General features: G+C 45.2%; 1 protein-coding gene across 1 annotated transcript in view; it reads left to right on the top strand.

The window, feature by feature from the left end:
* The window catches only part of PRKCQ (protein kinase C theta), a 54,551-nt gene that overhangs the window by 26,752 nt on the left and 11,961 nt on the right, over positions 1 to 15,838 (top strand). Inside the window, exons 8-13 of the mRNA XM_042052624.1 lie at positions 75 to 160; positions 1,234 to 1,363; positions 2,024 to 2,133; positions 2,288 to 2,411; positions 3,785 to 3,960; positions 7,050 to 7,223. Of these exons, the coding sequence (XP_041908558.1) occupies positions 75 to 160; positions 1,234 to 1,363; positions 2,024 to 2,133; positions 2,288 to 2,411; positions 3,785 to 3,960; positions 7,050 to 7,223 (800 nt within the window). The remainder of the gene's footprint in view (positions 1 to 74; positions 161 to 1,233; positions 1,364 to 2,023; positions 2,134 to 2,287; positions 2,412 to 3,784; positions 3,961 to 7,049; positions 7,224 to 15,838) is intronic.

The raw sequence follows: 15,838 nt of genomic DNA, 5'->3' as shown, positions 1-15,838 counted from the left end.
CTTATTGTCATTATTTACTTAATCTTTTCTTAAGGAATTTCTTTATTAACATCCTGACACCTTTACTGTTGCAGAATGTAACGCTGCCATTCATAAGAAGTGCATTGATAAAGTAATAGCCAAGTGTACAGGATCAGCAATCAATAGCAGGGAAACAATGGTAGGTGCTATTACTATTACTATTATTATTATTACTATTGTTATTGTTATTATTAATTATTATTCTCTTTTTTAGAAATATTCAGTGCCACTCAGATCTCTCCTACATCACTGCAAAGCAACTTCTGATGAAGCAAAAGGTCCTGCTGAACTAAGGACTTTGTGATCTGATCTGTGCCCTTTGCTTTTTATGTTCCCAGTGGTTTCATTACCTCCTACTTAAGATTTAATCAAACGCAGCTGCAGAATAAGCAGTTGCTGAATCAGAATTGACATTTTTCTAATGCATAAAGTATAACTCAGAAGGAAGTCATGGACATGAGGTGGAGATTTTCTGGAGAAAACTCTTCCCTATCCAATGTCAGGCCAGATATCAGGCTGAATTTTCAGATTTGTGCTGGAACGTCCCATTCTGTGTTAACTGAAGCAGTCAGTGGGAGGTCTGACATCTCCACTATTATTTGCTTTATTTTTCTCATATCAGTTTATTCTAAACTTTGCTTTTTGGTAGGCAAAACCAGAGCTTAAATTCCTGATAGTACTATTCTGTTTCCCTTGTGTCCTACAACTTCTGTTTACTCTCAGTCCCACCCTGGCTCCTGTTGTCCTTCTACTACTTTTAAGAGATGAGATTCCTCTCACTTCTCTTCTGACATCTCCAGGGTAGATGTAACCAACTTTGTCATCACCTTTCGTACTAAAAGAATTAAAACAGGCTCTTCCAAGGAGTGATTCATGATAACAAGTGTACCCATCCTTTGCAAGATGAGGTGAATAATTTTTAAAAGTACCAATGTTTTCCCAGTGAGTGTTAGGGGAGCCTGAGTATGGAAATGAGGCACAAGCAGTTCTTTGGTCAAGGCCAGGGATGAAATGACCCGATTCCCTCTGAATTGCAGTTATTATGTGTCAAAATTTGGGTTTGTGTGCCTGATAGACAGTTTCTGCTTGGCAGTCATACCCAAGGAAAAGAGGGCGGTACACAACCCAGCTTCTGTAGTACACGTTTGGTTTTCCATGCGGAGCTGAGGTGGGAATGACGAGTGGATTTTCAGCCTGGCTTTTGTCTTGCAGTTCCACAAGGAGAGGTTCAAGATTGACATGCCCCACCGCTTCAAGGTCTACAACTACAAGAGCCCCACCTTCTGTGAGCACTGTGGCACTCTCCTCTGGGGCCTGGCACGGCAGGGGCTGAAGTGTGATGGTGAGTCCCTGGTAAAGGTGGCACCAGCTGAGCACGGGAGGGGTCATTGTCTTTGGAGGGTGGCAGTCTGAAAATCCAAATCTCAATCTCATTTATCACCCTTCTTTGCAAAGCCAGTAAAAGATGGCATCCAGGAGGGTGAAGGAATGGTCTACAGGACTATCCTTCAATGAAAATCATTCTTCAAGAATGAGGACAACTGTCCATGTACAGAGAGATATTTGATCCAGAAGGAGGATGAGTTGCTTTCCAAAGAGGCAAAGAACATCACAGTGACAATGTTATCTTCCCAAATCACCCCCAGTATCAATTTGCAAGCTCTATTTCCACTATCAGACCCAAGACACTTCACTGTCTTCCCAATCCTACACCAGTGGGAGGATCCTGTTCTGTGATTACTGTTTGTCTCTGAGTTAATAGACTGTAGAGTTTTGGTAGCCTGTACCTGCAAAGGCTGATGGATGTGGAAATGCAACCTCTGGCCAGAAGGAAATACAAAAATAGTCTCCACAGAGAACAAAAAAATGACCTGAATGCCATCTCAAGAGACATTTGAACTCTTTAAGTGGCTAAATTCTGCCCCTGGCCAGCATCAGTGCATGTTCCTGCCCAACTCTTTACAGTCTTCGTTGTCCTGACACCTCCTGTTCTTTCTTTCAGCGTGTGGCATGAACGTCCACCACAAGTGCCAGACAAAAGTAGCAAATCTTTGTGGAGTTAACCAGAAACTAATGGCTGAAGCTCTGGCAATGATAGAGAGCACTCAGCAGGTAAATAGTTCAAGCATTTTGAAATGCTCATCTCATAAGCAAAGACCTCTTCTAGATCTTGGCTTTTGTGAGCCACACTCAAGAAGCCACAGTGTTGTTCATGAGCTTGGCACATGACTTTTGGCTCAAAAGTTTCCTGTTTTCTGTGCCCCAGGCTCGCTGCCAGCGTGACAGTGAACAGATCTCCAGGGATGGACCTCTGGAAATTGGCTTCCCTGTTCCTCTGAAGGATGTGACACCACTTCAGGCCTTGCCAGCATCTACAACAGGAAAAAAAGGTAATTCCTCCTGGTGATACGGGGCAGCAGCTTTGTTGTTGTTTGGTTTGTGCGTGGTTAGTTGGAGGTGGCACCAGTGGGGAATTTATTTTCTAGTGAATTGTTCATGAAAGCCCCCCAGCCAAGAGCAAGACAGACCCTTTCTGATCCCAGGATATCAGTGACTCTTCCCAGCCACATCCCTTGGATATGGCAGAGACCCTGGATCCCAGCCTGGTTCCTTCTCTAGAGACCTGCACTTCCCCCATGCCATCCCAGCCTCTGGTGACATGATACACCAACCACCACTCCTTCAGTTGACCCCTGAAAACTCCTCTGACCTCGTGCTTGAGCACATCTCACCCCTCCACCAGCAATAATATGCTTATGTCCTGCTTGGGCCTCATAGATTTAAAAATCTGAGTACTTTACAGAGAAACCAAGCTCTAAATGGGATAGTTGGAATCCTTCTGATCGCCATGGCCAATTCTCTTCCTGATTTCATATTTTTGGGTGGAAGTTGACTTCCAGTAGCTTTGAAAACCATTGGTAGATCCCCACTTCACTCACCCAGGAGCTGATCCAGGTGTCACAGCTGTCTATGCTACAAGAACAAATGTTTAGGAGGGTAAATGAGAGCCTGTGCCCTTTGGCCCCCAAGGAGAAATGAATAATGTCCCCATCTGTGCTTATTTTTGTTCTGTCCTACAAGTAGAACTGGCTATGCTGATGTGAATCAGTAAAGCCCCAGCTGGTTTCACATCTGTTTCACATGTGGGTCTGTTTGTCTGCTGAGTAGTGTTCTTGCAGTTCATGCTTTTAGAACAGCTACAGCAATGGGATAAATCCAGCGAGGGACAAAATCTCTTACAAGTTCTTATAAATCCAATTAGTAGAGTATTGAAAAAACTCTGAGTGATTCCACTCCAGGCTGGCTGGAATGGTTGATCTGGACTGCTTCACATCCAGAGCAGGAGCATGACATGAAAATACCATCCCACCTTTTCATGTGGCTTTGCCTAGGGTTTTGAAAAGAAAGACCTTGAAAAAATGGAACCATATCATAATGGCAAGCAGCAAGAAGGGCTGGAGAAGACAGGTGGCCAGAAATTAAGGGTTTGGTGCCACAAAACAGAAAGAGAGATGAAGGGGGTTGTAAAATGGTTTCTAAACAAGAAAAAAAGTCACTGAAGAAGATGGAATTTCCACTGGAGTAAAGTCTTCTCTGGAGAGAAAGCAATGTGGGAGCAGAGCCAATCTACTTAGACATGGCCCCCATGCTTCTATTTGTTTGAAATACCCTTTTAAACCTCTAAACACAATACCTGTGAGTGTTCTGGGGATTTTCTGCTCCTGACCAGGAGTTTATTTGAGTGCTTTGATGTGTGTTGCAGAGCCACAAGGCATCTCCTGGGAGACTCCGGTGGAGGGCACAGTGAAGGGGGAGTCTCTCATAGAGTCTGACTTGGGAGAACAGTCCCAGGAACAGCAAGAGCACCAAGTGCAGTTAAAACTGACCATCGAAGACTTTGTCCTACACAAGATGCTGGGGAAGGGCAGTTTTGGCAAGGTAAGTGTTGGGACTCAGACACCTCTGTGTGCATTTGCATGTTGCTTTGTGTGGCACTAAATAACATGTGGTTTGAAGGGACACGTGGGAAAAAACATGGAACCATTTAAGCTGGAAAAGACCTCTAAGGTTACTGCATCCACCTGCTAACCCAGAACTGCCAAGGCCATCACTAAACCATGTCCCCACTTGCCACATCTGCATGTTTTTTGAACACTTTCAGGGATGGTGACTCCACCAGTCTCCTAGGCAGCTTCTTCCAATGCCTGACCACTCTTTCAGTGAAGAATTTTTTTCTAATATCTCATCTCAACCTCCCCTGGAAAAACTTGAGGTTGTTTCCTCTTGTCCTGTTGTTTGTTCCCTTGGAGCAGAGCCTGACCCCTACCTGGCTGTCCCCTCCTGTCAGGGAGTTGTGCAGAGCCACAACGTCCCCCCTGAGCCTCCTTTTCCCCAGGCCGAGCCCTCCCACCTTCCTTAGCCCCTCCTGGTGCTCCAGCCCCTTCCCCAGCTCTGTTCTCTTCCCTGGACACTCCAGCCCCTCAATGTCTTTTTTTAGTGATGGACCCAAAACTGAATACAGGATTTGAGGTGTGGCCTCACCAGTGCCCAGTACAGGTCACTGCCCTGGCCCTGCTGCCAGGGCTGTGATGGCTGATAAATCTCCAAGTTTTCAAAGAATCCTTGCTCTGGCATGGCTGAATCCTGAACTTCATCTTCTCCTTGCCTTGTCCTTCTCTCTGTCCCATTAGTTGCTGTCTCATGACTGTCCATGAGAGGACAGGAATGCCCCAGATAGGGCTTCAACTTCCCCTTCTCCACAGGTTGATGGGTCCTGGGCCTCCACAGAGAGCTGGTGGGACAGGTCTCTGTGCTGTCCCTCTTCATAGGGAGGTGGAAGCATGAGCTGAGAAGCTGAGTGTGGATCACCTCTGCCCTCCAGAGCAGCAGGTCCCCAGCTGGGAACAGGAACTTCTCTTTCCCAGCTCTGATCTGTGCTGGAGCATGAAGCAAATTTTGCAACAGCCAAGAATTTGTGCTTTTGAAACAAGAACCACCTGTTTTCAGTGGATTAATTAATCCTGATGATCTGTGGATTGTTTCTCCTCATTGCAGATCCACTTGCACTTCCCCTGGAAGGGGACTCATATTACTCAGTGCCAACACAAAGCTGCATGAAGGAATTTCAGAGGGACTCACCATTGTATTTTCACAGCCAATAAGGAGGATTATCATTATGGATCACATTGCTCACATCCCACATCTTTCCAAGGGGGAAACTGTGCCTTGACAAAGGGCTGCTTTTTGCCTGCTAAATGATCTGGAGCAATTGCTGCAGCCAGTTCTTAAAGTGGTCAAAAATTTTGCTGTGTTCATTTTTCATGAAAATCATAGTCATAGAATGGTTTGTCTTGGAAGGGACCTTAAAGATCACCTAGTTCCAACTCAGGGATATTTTCCACTAGAAAGTGTTGTGTCTACCTGTCATGTCCACAGTTTGCATGGGAACCAGAGCTGAGGCATCTCATGCTAAGCCAGAATACCCCAAAACCCACATTCCAGATCCTGGACTCAAGTGCATAGATATCACAGAAACATTTTTATTGGAAGGAAGGGACCTCTGGAGGTCTTCTAATCTAAACCATTCCTCAAAATAGGTCTAATGTGATGAGGTTGCTCAGGTGTTTGAATGGCTCCACTGAAGCAGATTCTGTGCCTTATTTTAGCCCTCATGCTGACATGGACTCTCCAAGCCTGCAAGCTTCTGCATCTCTCTGAAGTGCACACTGCGGGTGTGGAGAGGATGGGGCATCTTGTGTCTTTCTGCAACAAAAAGTCACCCACAAGCTTCCTGTGTTGGTGTCGCTCCTGGAGCCCTCATTTGCTTGGAGCGAGATTCACTTCCCCACAGAGGGGACAGGGTGTGCAGATCTCAGTGCCTGAGGGGTCTCTCCAGCTCTGCGTGGTCCTGGGAGGTTGGGAGCCAGATCCATGAGGATGTGTCCCACCACCACCTCTGCATGAGGTCTGGCATTGCCTACCTGCTCCTTGGAAGTCACGGCACAGGTCACAAATGTAGCACATTCCCCAGTTTCCCCAGGAGAGCAGTGCCCAGCACAAAAACAAGAGTAAAAAGGGTGCCTGCAGCATCAGCACAGTGAGCATTTCTGGTCATTCAGTGCAGAGACAGAGGGAGGCTCTAGGCTCTACTCTCTGTCTGGTGCTACAAAGTGAAATGCAGCAGTAGCCAAAAGGGTAAATAAAACTTTTGTCAGGGCTAAAACATGTCAGAGCTCACTCAGTAAATAGTGTCTGGTAAAGAACTTCAAAGACCTCTTTGATGAATCTTACACATTTAGTCAGTCTATAGAAACAGGGTCAACAGGCTGTTAGTGTGATGATCAGGACTGTCACTGCCTTCCAGCAGGGACTTCTTTGCTCTGTGGTCTCTACAAAACCTTTCTCTTCTGCTCCAGGCCTCATTTCCCCTGCCTGTAAAAACAGACAGAGGTTGTAACTCCTCCGGGATGTGTTTTCCCATTCTCAGAGAAGAACTTCTGCAAAAGCATGGGGAACTCACCCTGTTTGCTCAGACCTGCTGACTGGGAGGAAGGAGAGAAAGGCATCTGATATAAAAACCGGTCTAACTACTGGTGGACATAATTTTCCAGCTGCTGAGGATCTGGTGCAGGGTATTTGCATTTCAAATGCTGACAAAGCAATATTCTGTGTTTTGTTATTTGAAGTTAGAAAACAGGAAATGTATCTCGGGAGCATTTGCATGAGGATGGTTTCTGTTATCAGAGGTGTTGGCTCTCTGGCTTGTCCTGTCCATCTGGGCATGTAGGACCCTCCTCCTGCAATTGCCAAGAACTTCTCATCCTTCCCCAGGGCTCAACTTCAGAAAACTATTCTGGGTGTGGGGAGCAAACTCAAAGCCTACAAAGTCTTTAATGGCAGAATGGGGCCTTAGACATTAAGGTTTTTAAAGTGTACCCCAGTGAATTCCCAGGAGCTCAGCTCCCACCCTCACATGGCTGTTCTCAGAGGAGATAATCCCTCTTTCTGAGCAGCTGTTTCCACCTTAGGTGTTCCTGGCCGAGCTGAAGAGCACAGACCAGTATTTTGCTGTGAAAGCCCTGAAGAAGGACGTGGTGCTGATGGATGATGATGTTGAGTGTACGATGGTGGAGAAGAGAGTCCTCTCCTTGGCTTGGGAACACCCATTCCTGACTCATGTCTTCTGCACGTTCCAGACCAAGGTAAGACAAGGATATTCCACTTTCTTCCACAGTCTGAGAATGCTTTACTGAAATACGGATGCTTGGTGAAGGGCTTCAGCCTTCTGGGGTGTACTTTGGACAGGAAGTGGTGCCAAGGGAAGGTTAAGCACTTGGGAAGTGGCTCTAGAAATTTAATCTTCTTTCTCCACATTAATCTGGAGGTGGGATGGTGTATTTGAGGATTATGGCATCCCAGGCTCATTGAGGTAAAATCTGCTCTTAAAATCTGCATCCTGGTACCCTGGGCCAAGGATGTGCAAAGGCTACACCTGCAGCCAGGGTAAGGATGTGCCCACACTGATGTGTTATCTGAACCTCTCAGACCATGAAGCGTTGTGCTGCAGCTAGCCTGGATCAAAGCCAGCTTGAGAATCTCTGGGTTTGGAGGACAAACATGCTATCACTCACTTCTTTGCCCCCAGTTACTGTTAAATGGCATCAGGCACTGGTGGTTCTGCAGTTCAGAGGGGCAGCATCACCTGAAATCTCATTTGTGACTCCAAATCAAAACTGAAGTGACATTTAAGTAATACACATCTTTTCATGGCCCTACATGCCAACATCCACCAGCTGCTTAGCTTTCCAGAGCTTTTCCTACAGCCACAACCATTAGTCTTAACACCAAAGAACACACAAGGTGTAGAAAGAAACAATGGAAGTTTGAGAGTTTGTCTCATCTGTCCAACCTACTCAAACAACTCCTGAGAGATGATTGATATCTCTTATCTCCAATTCAGAGCAGCACTGCCTCGTGGATGCTTGTTCAGGGCTTTTTTTAGGATGCTCCCAGTCCCTGCTCAGCCTCAGGATTTAGTGGCACAAGCCACTGCTCAGTGTGAAGTAAGGACCTGCTCAGTGAGAGACTCTTGTGCAGGGTCAGGAGAAACAAATATAACCCCTGTGGTATATCCCAGTCATCTGTGGGATATGGCACCTGTTTAAAGATAGGTTAAATTTACACCAGGGAACATCTGGGAGCTGCCTTAGGTGAGGTGACACCGAGCCCAGGTATCCATGTTTAACTCCTTTGGTATTGACAGTGAGGATAGTGTGTCCTGGGAATGGATCCTTGACTGGCAAGGAAAGGAATTAACTCCCTACTTGAGAGCAGCTGGTTTTCAGAGAAAAATACAAATGCCGCAACTCCAAAAGCAAAGACAATCAAGATTTAATTGAAGAGATAAAACGCTCACAGTAGTCACAGCTCTATGAGGGGGCCTTTACTCCAGGGAATGCTGCCTGTATCTCCAGAGGGATGCTGACTGAGGCCAGCTGCTGAACCATGCTGTCTGTGCTCCAGCCTGGTCCAGCCTGGTCTGGAAGCTGTAGGTCAGGTTCAGGATGGACACAGCAGGGACACTCTGCAGCTCTGGGTTCAGGCAGTGCAGGCCTGCAAGTGTCCACTTCCCTTATGAGACCATGGCAAAAAGAGGAGAGACCAAATGGAGTCGTGTCAGGATCCAGGTGGGGTTTACTGACCGTTTAAGGGTGTGCTTCCAGCCTGGAAGCCATGGAAAATCTGAAGGATGGAACAGCAATGAGTGACTGAAAAATTCATAGTGCCAGGCTCAAAAACCCTGTCAATTTATTTCTACACTTACGGGCAGCAGCACAGGATTGCCATCCTGTCATGGAGAAAGAATCTCCATCCATCTCATCCCAAGCCCTCACTGCCACTTAAAGCTGTGTGATCTCCCCATCTTTCCCCCAAGTTCACAAAAAGAGTAGCCGGAATGGGGCTGCCAAGACCAAAGCTGCTCTGGGCTCTGATTGATTTTCAGCTCCTGTTTTTTCTCCTCTGACCTTTGCAAGCCAGCAGCGATCACTCAATGCATGAAAGCCACCCAGAGCAGGGGGGCTGTGAGAAGCCTTGGATGGTGTTTCGTGGCTCAAAGGACAGCGTGGTTCAGTCAGAATGTCTTCTATAGCAATCATTTTAGGATCATGGAATAGTTTGGGTTGGAAGGGACCTTAAAGATCATCTATTTCCAACCCCCCTGCCATGGGCAGACGCCACAGCACCACTGTATAGAGTCCCTCTATGGATTTTATTATTGAAAATTTGACATTTTTTTGTTTTTTTAAAGTTTCACTGGATAGACAAGTAGGTTCAAACAGAAACATATGTGCCAATGCCTTTCTGAATCCTTCATGCTTTGGCTTACCTGAGCTGCTCCAGGTGCTGAGTGTCTCTGCAAAGGACAGTAAAAACAGGAATATTCCTACACCAAAAAAAGGACCTCAGTAGTCCACATGTTTCCAGAAGGGGAAAACAAAAAAAGCCCTGTAATCTGTTGACAGTTGCCTGAGCTCTGGGATGAGACTCTTCCTCACCTCCACCCAGGTAATGAGTGCTCAGTTGTGTAAAGCTGGACAGGTTTTAATTGGTACCAGGCACTTAAAGCTTCTCTTCACTCCTGTGGGGTCTGAATGATCAGTGTTTTCAAAACTCAGAATACCTTTCTTGTTTTACTGCATGAGAATAAATGCAAGCCCATGGTGTTTGGTTTTTTTTGTCTAATCTCTTTTTGAATTTGACTGTTTTATTTTACTGAAGTCATCTCTGTATCCAGATACTCAGCTGACACAATTACATAGTGTGAATTTTAACAACAAGCTCAGAGAAATATTCTGCTGCATTAGATTTGAAGGGATGCTGTTATGTTAAAGAGGAGGAAAACATGTTTATAATTCTGTGAGATCCTAAAATCAGTAATGCCCAAACAGTGACTAGCACCCCAGTGCTTATGTTTTATTCTTTTTTGCATTTCACTGATCTTCTGCCATAAAAATAGGCTTTCCCTTTCTGAAAGTCACTTTTATTTCTAACTGCTTCTTTACATCATTGACCAAGTTTTATTAACACCCTTTACCTAAATGCAAATTAAATCTTGAGGCATTTTGACTTGTAGCACAAAATAGCACCAGAGGAGACTATCTCAACCCAAAAGAGAAGTAATCGTTACTGCAATTTAAAAGAAAATATTACAGAAATGTTTATTTTCTGCTTTACTGTTGTATTATATGTTTTCTCCTGATGGTGAGCCCTTTTCACATGCTCTGTTACCTTCATGGGCTTAATACTGACCGAAAAATCTCATACACTGGCAGGAAGGAGAAAAGAATTGTAAAACGGGAGTGTCGTCCTAATTTGAAAATTCTCAGGCTCTGTTTTCATTGAGTATTTTCAGATTTCTCATCAAAATATCTCCTCAGAGGTTACTTCAGTTCCTGAAATAATTTTTTTTTCCAAGTGCAATTTCAGGTTTTTTCTCTCTCTGACTGGCTGTTGAGGGGCAGGGCTGATTTCTTTGCCCTGGACTGGAGCATGGGGTTGGCACATGGGCATTTCACACCTTTAGGATGCTCAGCTCTACTGCCTGTTTGTGCCATGGACCTACTGAACACCCCTAGCTCCATCCTCCCCCTTTTTGGGGGGTGATACATCAGCTTGAAAACATCTGTCCATCCTCGTAATATTTTGAGCTTGGAAAAAATCTGATTCAAGGCCAAATTTGAACCAGCTGATGGGAAAGTTGAGGAAAGCTTTGAGGATTTTGCCTCTTGCAGCCAACAGGCAGGAAAACTGGCAAAGCCTTGTTCAATTCTGGCCAAAATTTCAACGTGGTTTAGCAGAACTAGCAGCATCTCAGCAGAGCTTTGGGATTTCTACAAGGTTGTGCCAGAGAAGGTGTGAGCAGATGTAATTATAATATCAAGTATATGAAGTTTTTGCAAGACTCTTCTAGATGGTGTCAGCCCATGTGGTGTGAACAGGGGAAAGGCACTGGCCAGGAAAAGAGGAGGACAGCTCACAACTGGATTGAGGTTTTTTAAGTGATAGATGATTGCCATATTCAATGCACATATTGTCATTGCCTTCCCATCGTCCAGCCTGAGGAAAATCAGCCCAAAATGCATTCAGCTTTGCCTGAGATTTCTAAAAATCTGCAGTCTAGCTGCACTTTATCCTGAAAAAAAAAAAAACATTTCTTAAAATGAAAACATTAAAATTTTTTGCCTGTTTTTCAGCTGCTAAAATATTTATGTTTCACGAACTTGTCTATTTTTTGTTTAGTTCTTGGTCTGGTGATTTTTATTTTATTTTTAATCCACAAACCTTCAGACAAATCTTTTTCTAGACTTGAGAAAATTAGTCCCTCTCCAAGATTGTGTTGGACTCTGATAGGGAAAACCACTTCCTCTTGCAAGACATGGGCTGATAGTACCTCAGTTTATCAGTGAGTGATGGACTCTGTCTGCTCTGAGTGTGAGCAAAGGTCTTGGGATCTTAGAGCTTGACTGGAAGGAGCTATTGCCAGCCAAGTCTCCACCTTTATCTCTGCAGATGTGTTTTATTTATGTGTATAAATATATTGCCATGCTTTGTACCAAGCAGATGGGCACACCATGCTGAGCATCCCGAATGAGCATCTTAACATGCAGTTAAAAATGCTGACAGTGGAAAGATTAGAATGAGGAATAAATAGTGAGATCAGGGGCTGGACAGGATTATTGGGCAGCTGTAAGAAATGCTGCCATCTCCAGAAGATAGGCAGATATTACACAAGAGGGGGGAAAAAAGTCTTTAAACCAGAGAACAAAATTAAACCTGTGATTGCTCTGGTGCAAATTCCAGTGCAGGTGAACGCCTGTAGTCACCTCCTAGCAAGGAGTAACCCTGTGTTAACTGTTCCTCATGGCAGTAGACACAGTGAGGACTGCATTGCCCTCTTTCCTACTGGATGGGATGCTCTGATGGGATTGCAACACTGAGTGATGTGGTGAAAAAGGCTGAGATGCTTTCGGCTGTCAACTATCTCACGAAATAAAGTAGATCCGAAGTGTGGATCAGCACCCAGACTGTGCGGAGCTGCATGAAAAGGTGAGACAAGAGTCAGCTGCAGGAATTGCATCAGGTCCAGCCTTTCTCTTTTGGCCAGGGACAGCATAATTCAGTGGGAACGCAGCAGGATTAGGTCACTTAATCTGGAGCCTTCTCCACGTGGAGCCATTCGTTAGGGTAACTGCTCTGAACACAGGTAAAGCCTGTCCTGCAGCATTAATTATTCTGACATTCATCCTCCTGGAAGGCCTGGGAAGAAGAATTTTTTCTTCTCAGTAAATGGTGTTAAATCGCCTATTTGTATGTATGCAAGCGCTTTCAAAATGCAAAGAAAACAAAATCTGAAAATCTCTGCAGAAAAGTGCTCTGGAGGGCTTCCAGCTGGTTAAAGGATTTTAAGAGCCTGTTAAAGGATGTACCTTCAAAAGATCAATTTAAATGCTTTATACTCATTGTTTATAAAGTTGAAAGCATCTCTGATAGTGACCATTCTCACAGCAGTCGAAGCAGAGCAGGAGCAGGTTGGTTTAACTCCATCCCTGCCGTGTCCTGGACAGGCAGATGGAGCAGGTGGCTCTGTGGGGAGGAGTCAGCTCAGCGCAGGCACTGAGGGATTGAAAGGGCAGGAAATTGAGTTCTTGCAGTAATCCAGGCTTTCAGCACCTGGCAGGACTGGCTCGACTTGGGAACTGGGTTGTTTTGTGTGCAGGAACTGTGTTATTTTGTGCAGGACACACAGCTGCCATGTCGGTGTGTTGTCCATCATGTTGAAGGGCTCTGTCTGCTGTAGGAGCAGCACTTCACCCTCCCACAGGAGGGTTTGTCCTGTTCCCTGTGCTGCAATGGAGAAAGCCCCTGGAAGATGGCCTAGAAGTAGGGAATGGCTGATACATGGATGTTCTCAAGACAACCAGTTCCAGCTACGTCAGGAAGTGTTTGGACAACACTCTCCAGCACATGGTGTGATTCTCAGGGGTGCCCTGTGCAGGGCCAAGAGTTGGACTTTGATGATCCTTGTTGGTCCCTTCCAACTCAGAATTTTTCTATAATTTTATAACTACCCTGGTGCAGTAAGTGCCTTTTCAGTTCTTCTTGAGCTTTGTGGTTGTAAAAGGCTGTCCCGAGCTCTGCCATGAGACCAAACTATTTCTATTCTGTCACGTGAGTCCGGAATCATGACCAGAAGTTTGTCTTGAGCATTTGCTCTCCAGGAATGCTCCCATGGGTGGTCAGCAAGTTGTCTGTCACCTGTCTGCAAGGCAGAGGGGCAGGGCACTCTTTCCAAGCCTCCTGCAGAGCTCTGTGAGTCTCACCACTGAGGAACAACATTCCTGCTTGTTTGCTTGACATCCACTGGCAGGACCATTGCAGGGGATAAGGGCATGGCAGAGTCTTGAGAATGAGAGAATCACAGAATGGTTTGGGTTAGAAGGGACCTTTAAAGGTCATCTAGTACAACTGCCCTGCGGTGAGCAGGGACATTTTCAAGTAGATAACACCCCCTTAACCCCCCTTGCCTGGTCCAAGTGCTGACAGACTCCAGAGCCTCTCAGCAGCAGGCATGAGCCATCAGTTAACTTTCCCAGGACAAGAGGAAGTGAAGTTGGAGCCTGTCTGCAAGAACATTCTCTAACCCTTTGACCTCTAGCACTCTCTTGAATTTTTGGTGGTTTCTAGAATGGGTTTTGCCACTTTCCATTTTTAATGTGTTCTGTTGCTCTGTGGATCTCAGGTTTAGGAATCTGACTCCAGTAACTTGTTGCACTTTACTTGGTTACACCTCACTACTTAAAATGACGTAGGGCTTATCTCAACCAATTTTCCTCCGCGAGCTATTCCAGACATCTGCACTTCTCAAGAAGCAAGAGGAGCTTCCAAACCCCTGAGGAGGAAGGCCAGAGTGATTCTGTCTGTCTTTTCAGTAGTGTTTATGTACCACTCTATAGCACCTGATATATCATAAACTTCAGCACGAAATATGCCTAAGTAAAGTTTGTATTCTCCAGCTTCATAACTTAAGGCAGCTGAGCAACAGGGTTTGTATATTTGGATGTAAATTAATCTGAGGGTTGTCCCACCTTTTCTTCCCTCCAGGATGCTGCCAAAGTCCCCAACTGGAAGTCAGAGTCCCTGGTTCAGTTAAACAGGTGCATCAGATGGTTGCTCAAATCCATGAGCAAGCAGAGTGTGACTGCTCATTCTGCTGAATAAACATGGATTTCAAGTTACAGTTAGAGATGTGTGATAAGGTGTAGCCAAAATCAGTGGACTTTATAGGGAGACTGAGAGATTTTCTCCTTCCCAGCCCACTAAAGCTGAGCCTGGCTCATTTCAAGACCCATGAGGTTTCTTCAGTCCCAGCAGGACACATGTGGTTGCGGGTGTGTTGCTGGCTAAACCCCATCACCTCCCTGTGTACCTTCCCAAAGGGCATCTGTTCAAGTATTTTCCTGAATGGGCTCCTGAGCTCACGTTGCTTCCAATATTTTTACGTTTCTTCACTAAATTGCTCATCTTCCTTTGGCCTTTTTACTTGCTGGAACTCATTTACATGCACAGCCCCCTGCAGATGCAAGGACTTCAAACTGAGAACCTGAACCCATTTGTTTTAGTGATGGAATTTGTATTCTTTCCCCAGGAGGCCAGATCTGGCTTTGAGCTTGTTGGATGACAGGTGGGGTTTCCAGTGAGTCCATTTAAATAAGAGTGCTGTAATTAAGAGGATCTGGCTAAAGAAATTGCACAAATTAGAGCAGACAGCTGTTGTTTGAAAGGCACAAGCACTTTTGTGTTTTTTTTAACATAGACAGCTCTTGGCTTGCTGCCAGAGACACTTACATTAGATCTTATGGATAAAAAGTCTTCAACTGTTAAAAATATAAGTGAAAATAACTCTATTTCCCCCCCAGAAAAAATGTAATGGGAAATAGGCAACAGGGAAAGGAAGATATTCCTAAACTTTTTAGCACAGCCTAAAGATGACTGACTTCAGGTGTGTACAGAACAGAGAGAGGCTTTCGAAGGGAAAAAAATACTGCACCCATTTTATTTTATTCCTTCATTTATGCACAGAAGGTGAGATTCCCAAAACAGAAGTTTAAACTGGGAGCATAACTCAGTGTTCAGATCCTCTTCCTCTAGAAAAAGGTGTCCTTTCTGCTTTGTGGAGACAATTCAGCATGGAAGGGATCCATCAATCAAACCAGCTTCTGCAGGCTTCTGGTGGTGAAGTTTTGGCTGATGAAGCTGTGAGAGAATCAGTGTCATGTACATGAGCAACCTGGTCTAGTGGGAGGTGTCCCTGCCCATGGCAGGAGGTTGGAACTGGGTGGTCTTTAAAGTCCCTTCCAACCCAAATCATACTGTGATCCCATGATTCTGTATCAAGGATTGGAAAGGAAACCTCAGTGATCTCTTCTGCTATTACAGAGAAAGATTCCATCATTTCTATGTACCATGAGGAGAGTTTTTCACTGCCCTGGTTGAACAGTTGATGGTTGCATGCAACTGGGGACAAGGACTGGACTTTTTTCCAGGCTTCTCTGACGTGCAAGTGCTCAGTGTGTATCCAGAAATATGATTAATTCATTATTTTTCCTACCAGCAAGTTACACAGAGCAGCTCTCAAGCTAAAATCAGGCATGTGCTTAAAACAAATTGCTGTGTCTGGCCAGTGTCTCTGATAACTTGTAAAGGTCAGGCCCATGTGCCTCCACGGAAGATGTGCAGGAATACAGCTGACACCAGC

Source organism: Corvus kubaryi, unplaced genomic scaffold (assembly GCF_017639235.1).
Source record: "Corvus kubaryi isolate FWS band 111438036 unplaced genomic scaffold, C.kubaryi_AGA036_p1.0 135, whole genome shotgun sequence".
Lineage (NCBI taxonomy): Eukaryota > Metazoa > Chordata > Aves > Passeriformes > Corvidae > Corvus > Corvus kubaryi.
The sequence above is the reverse complement of the archived record's forward strand: the minus strand, read 5'-3'. Positions and strand labels throughout refer to the sequence as shown.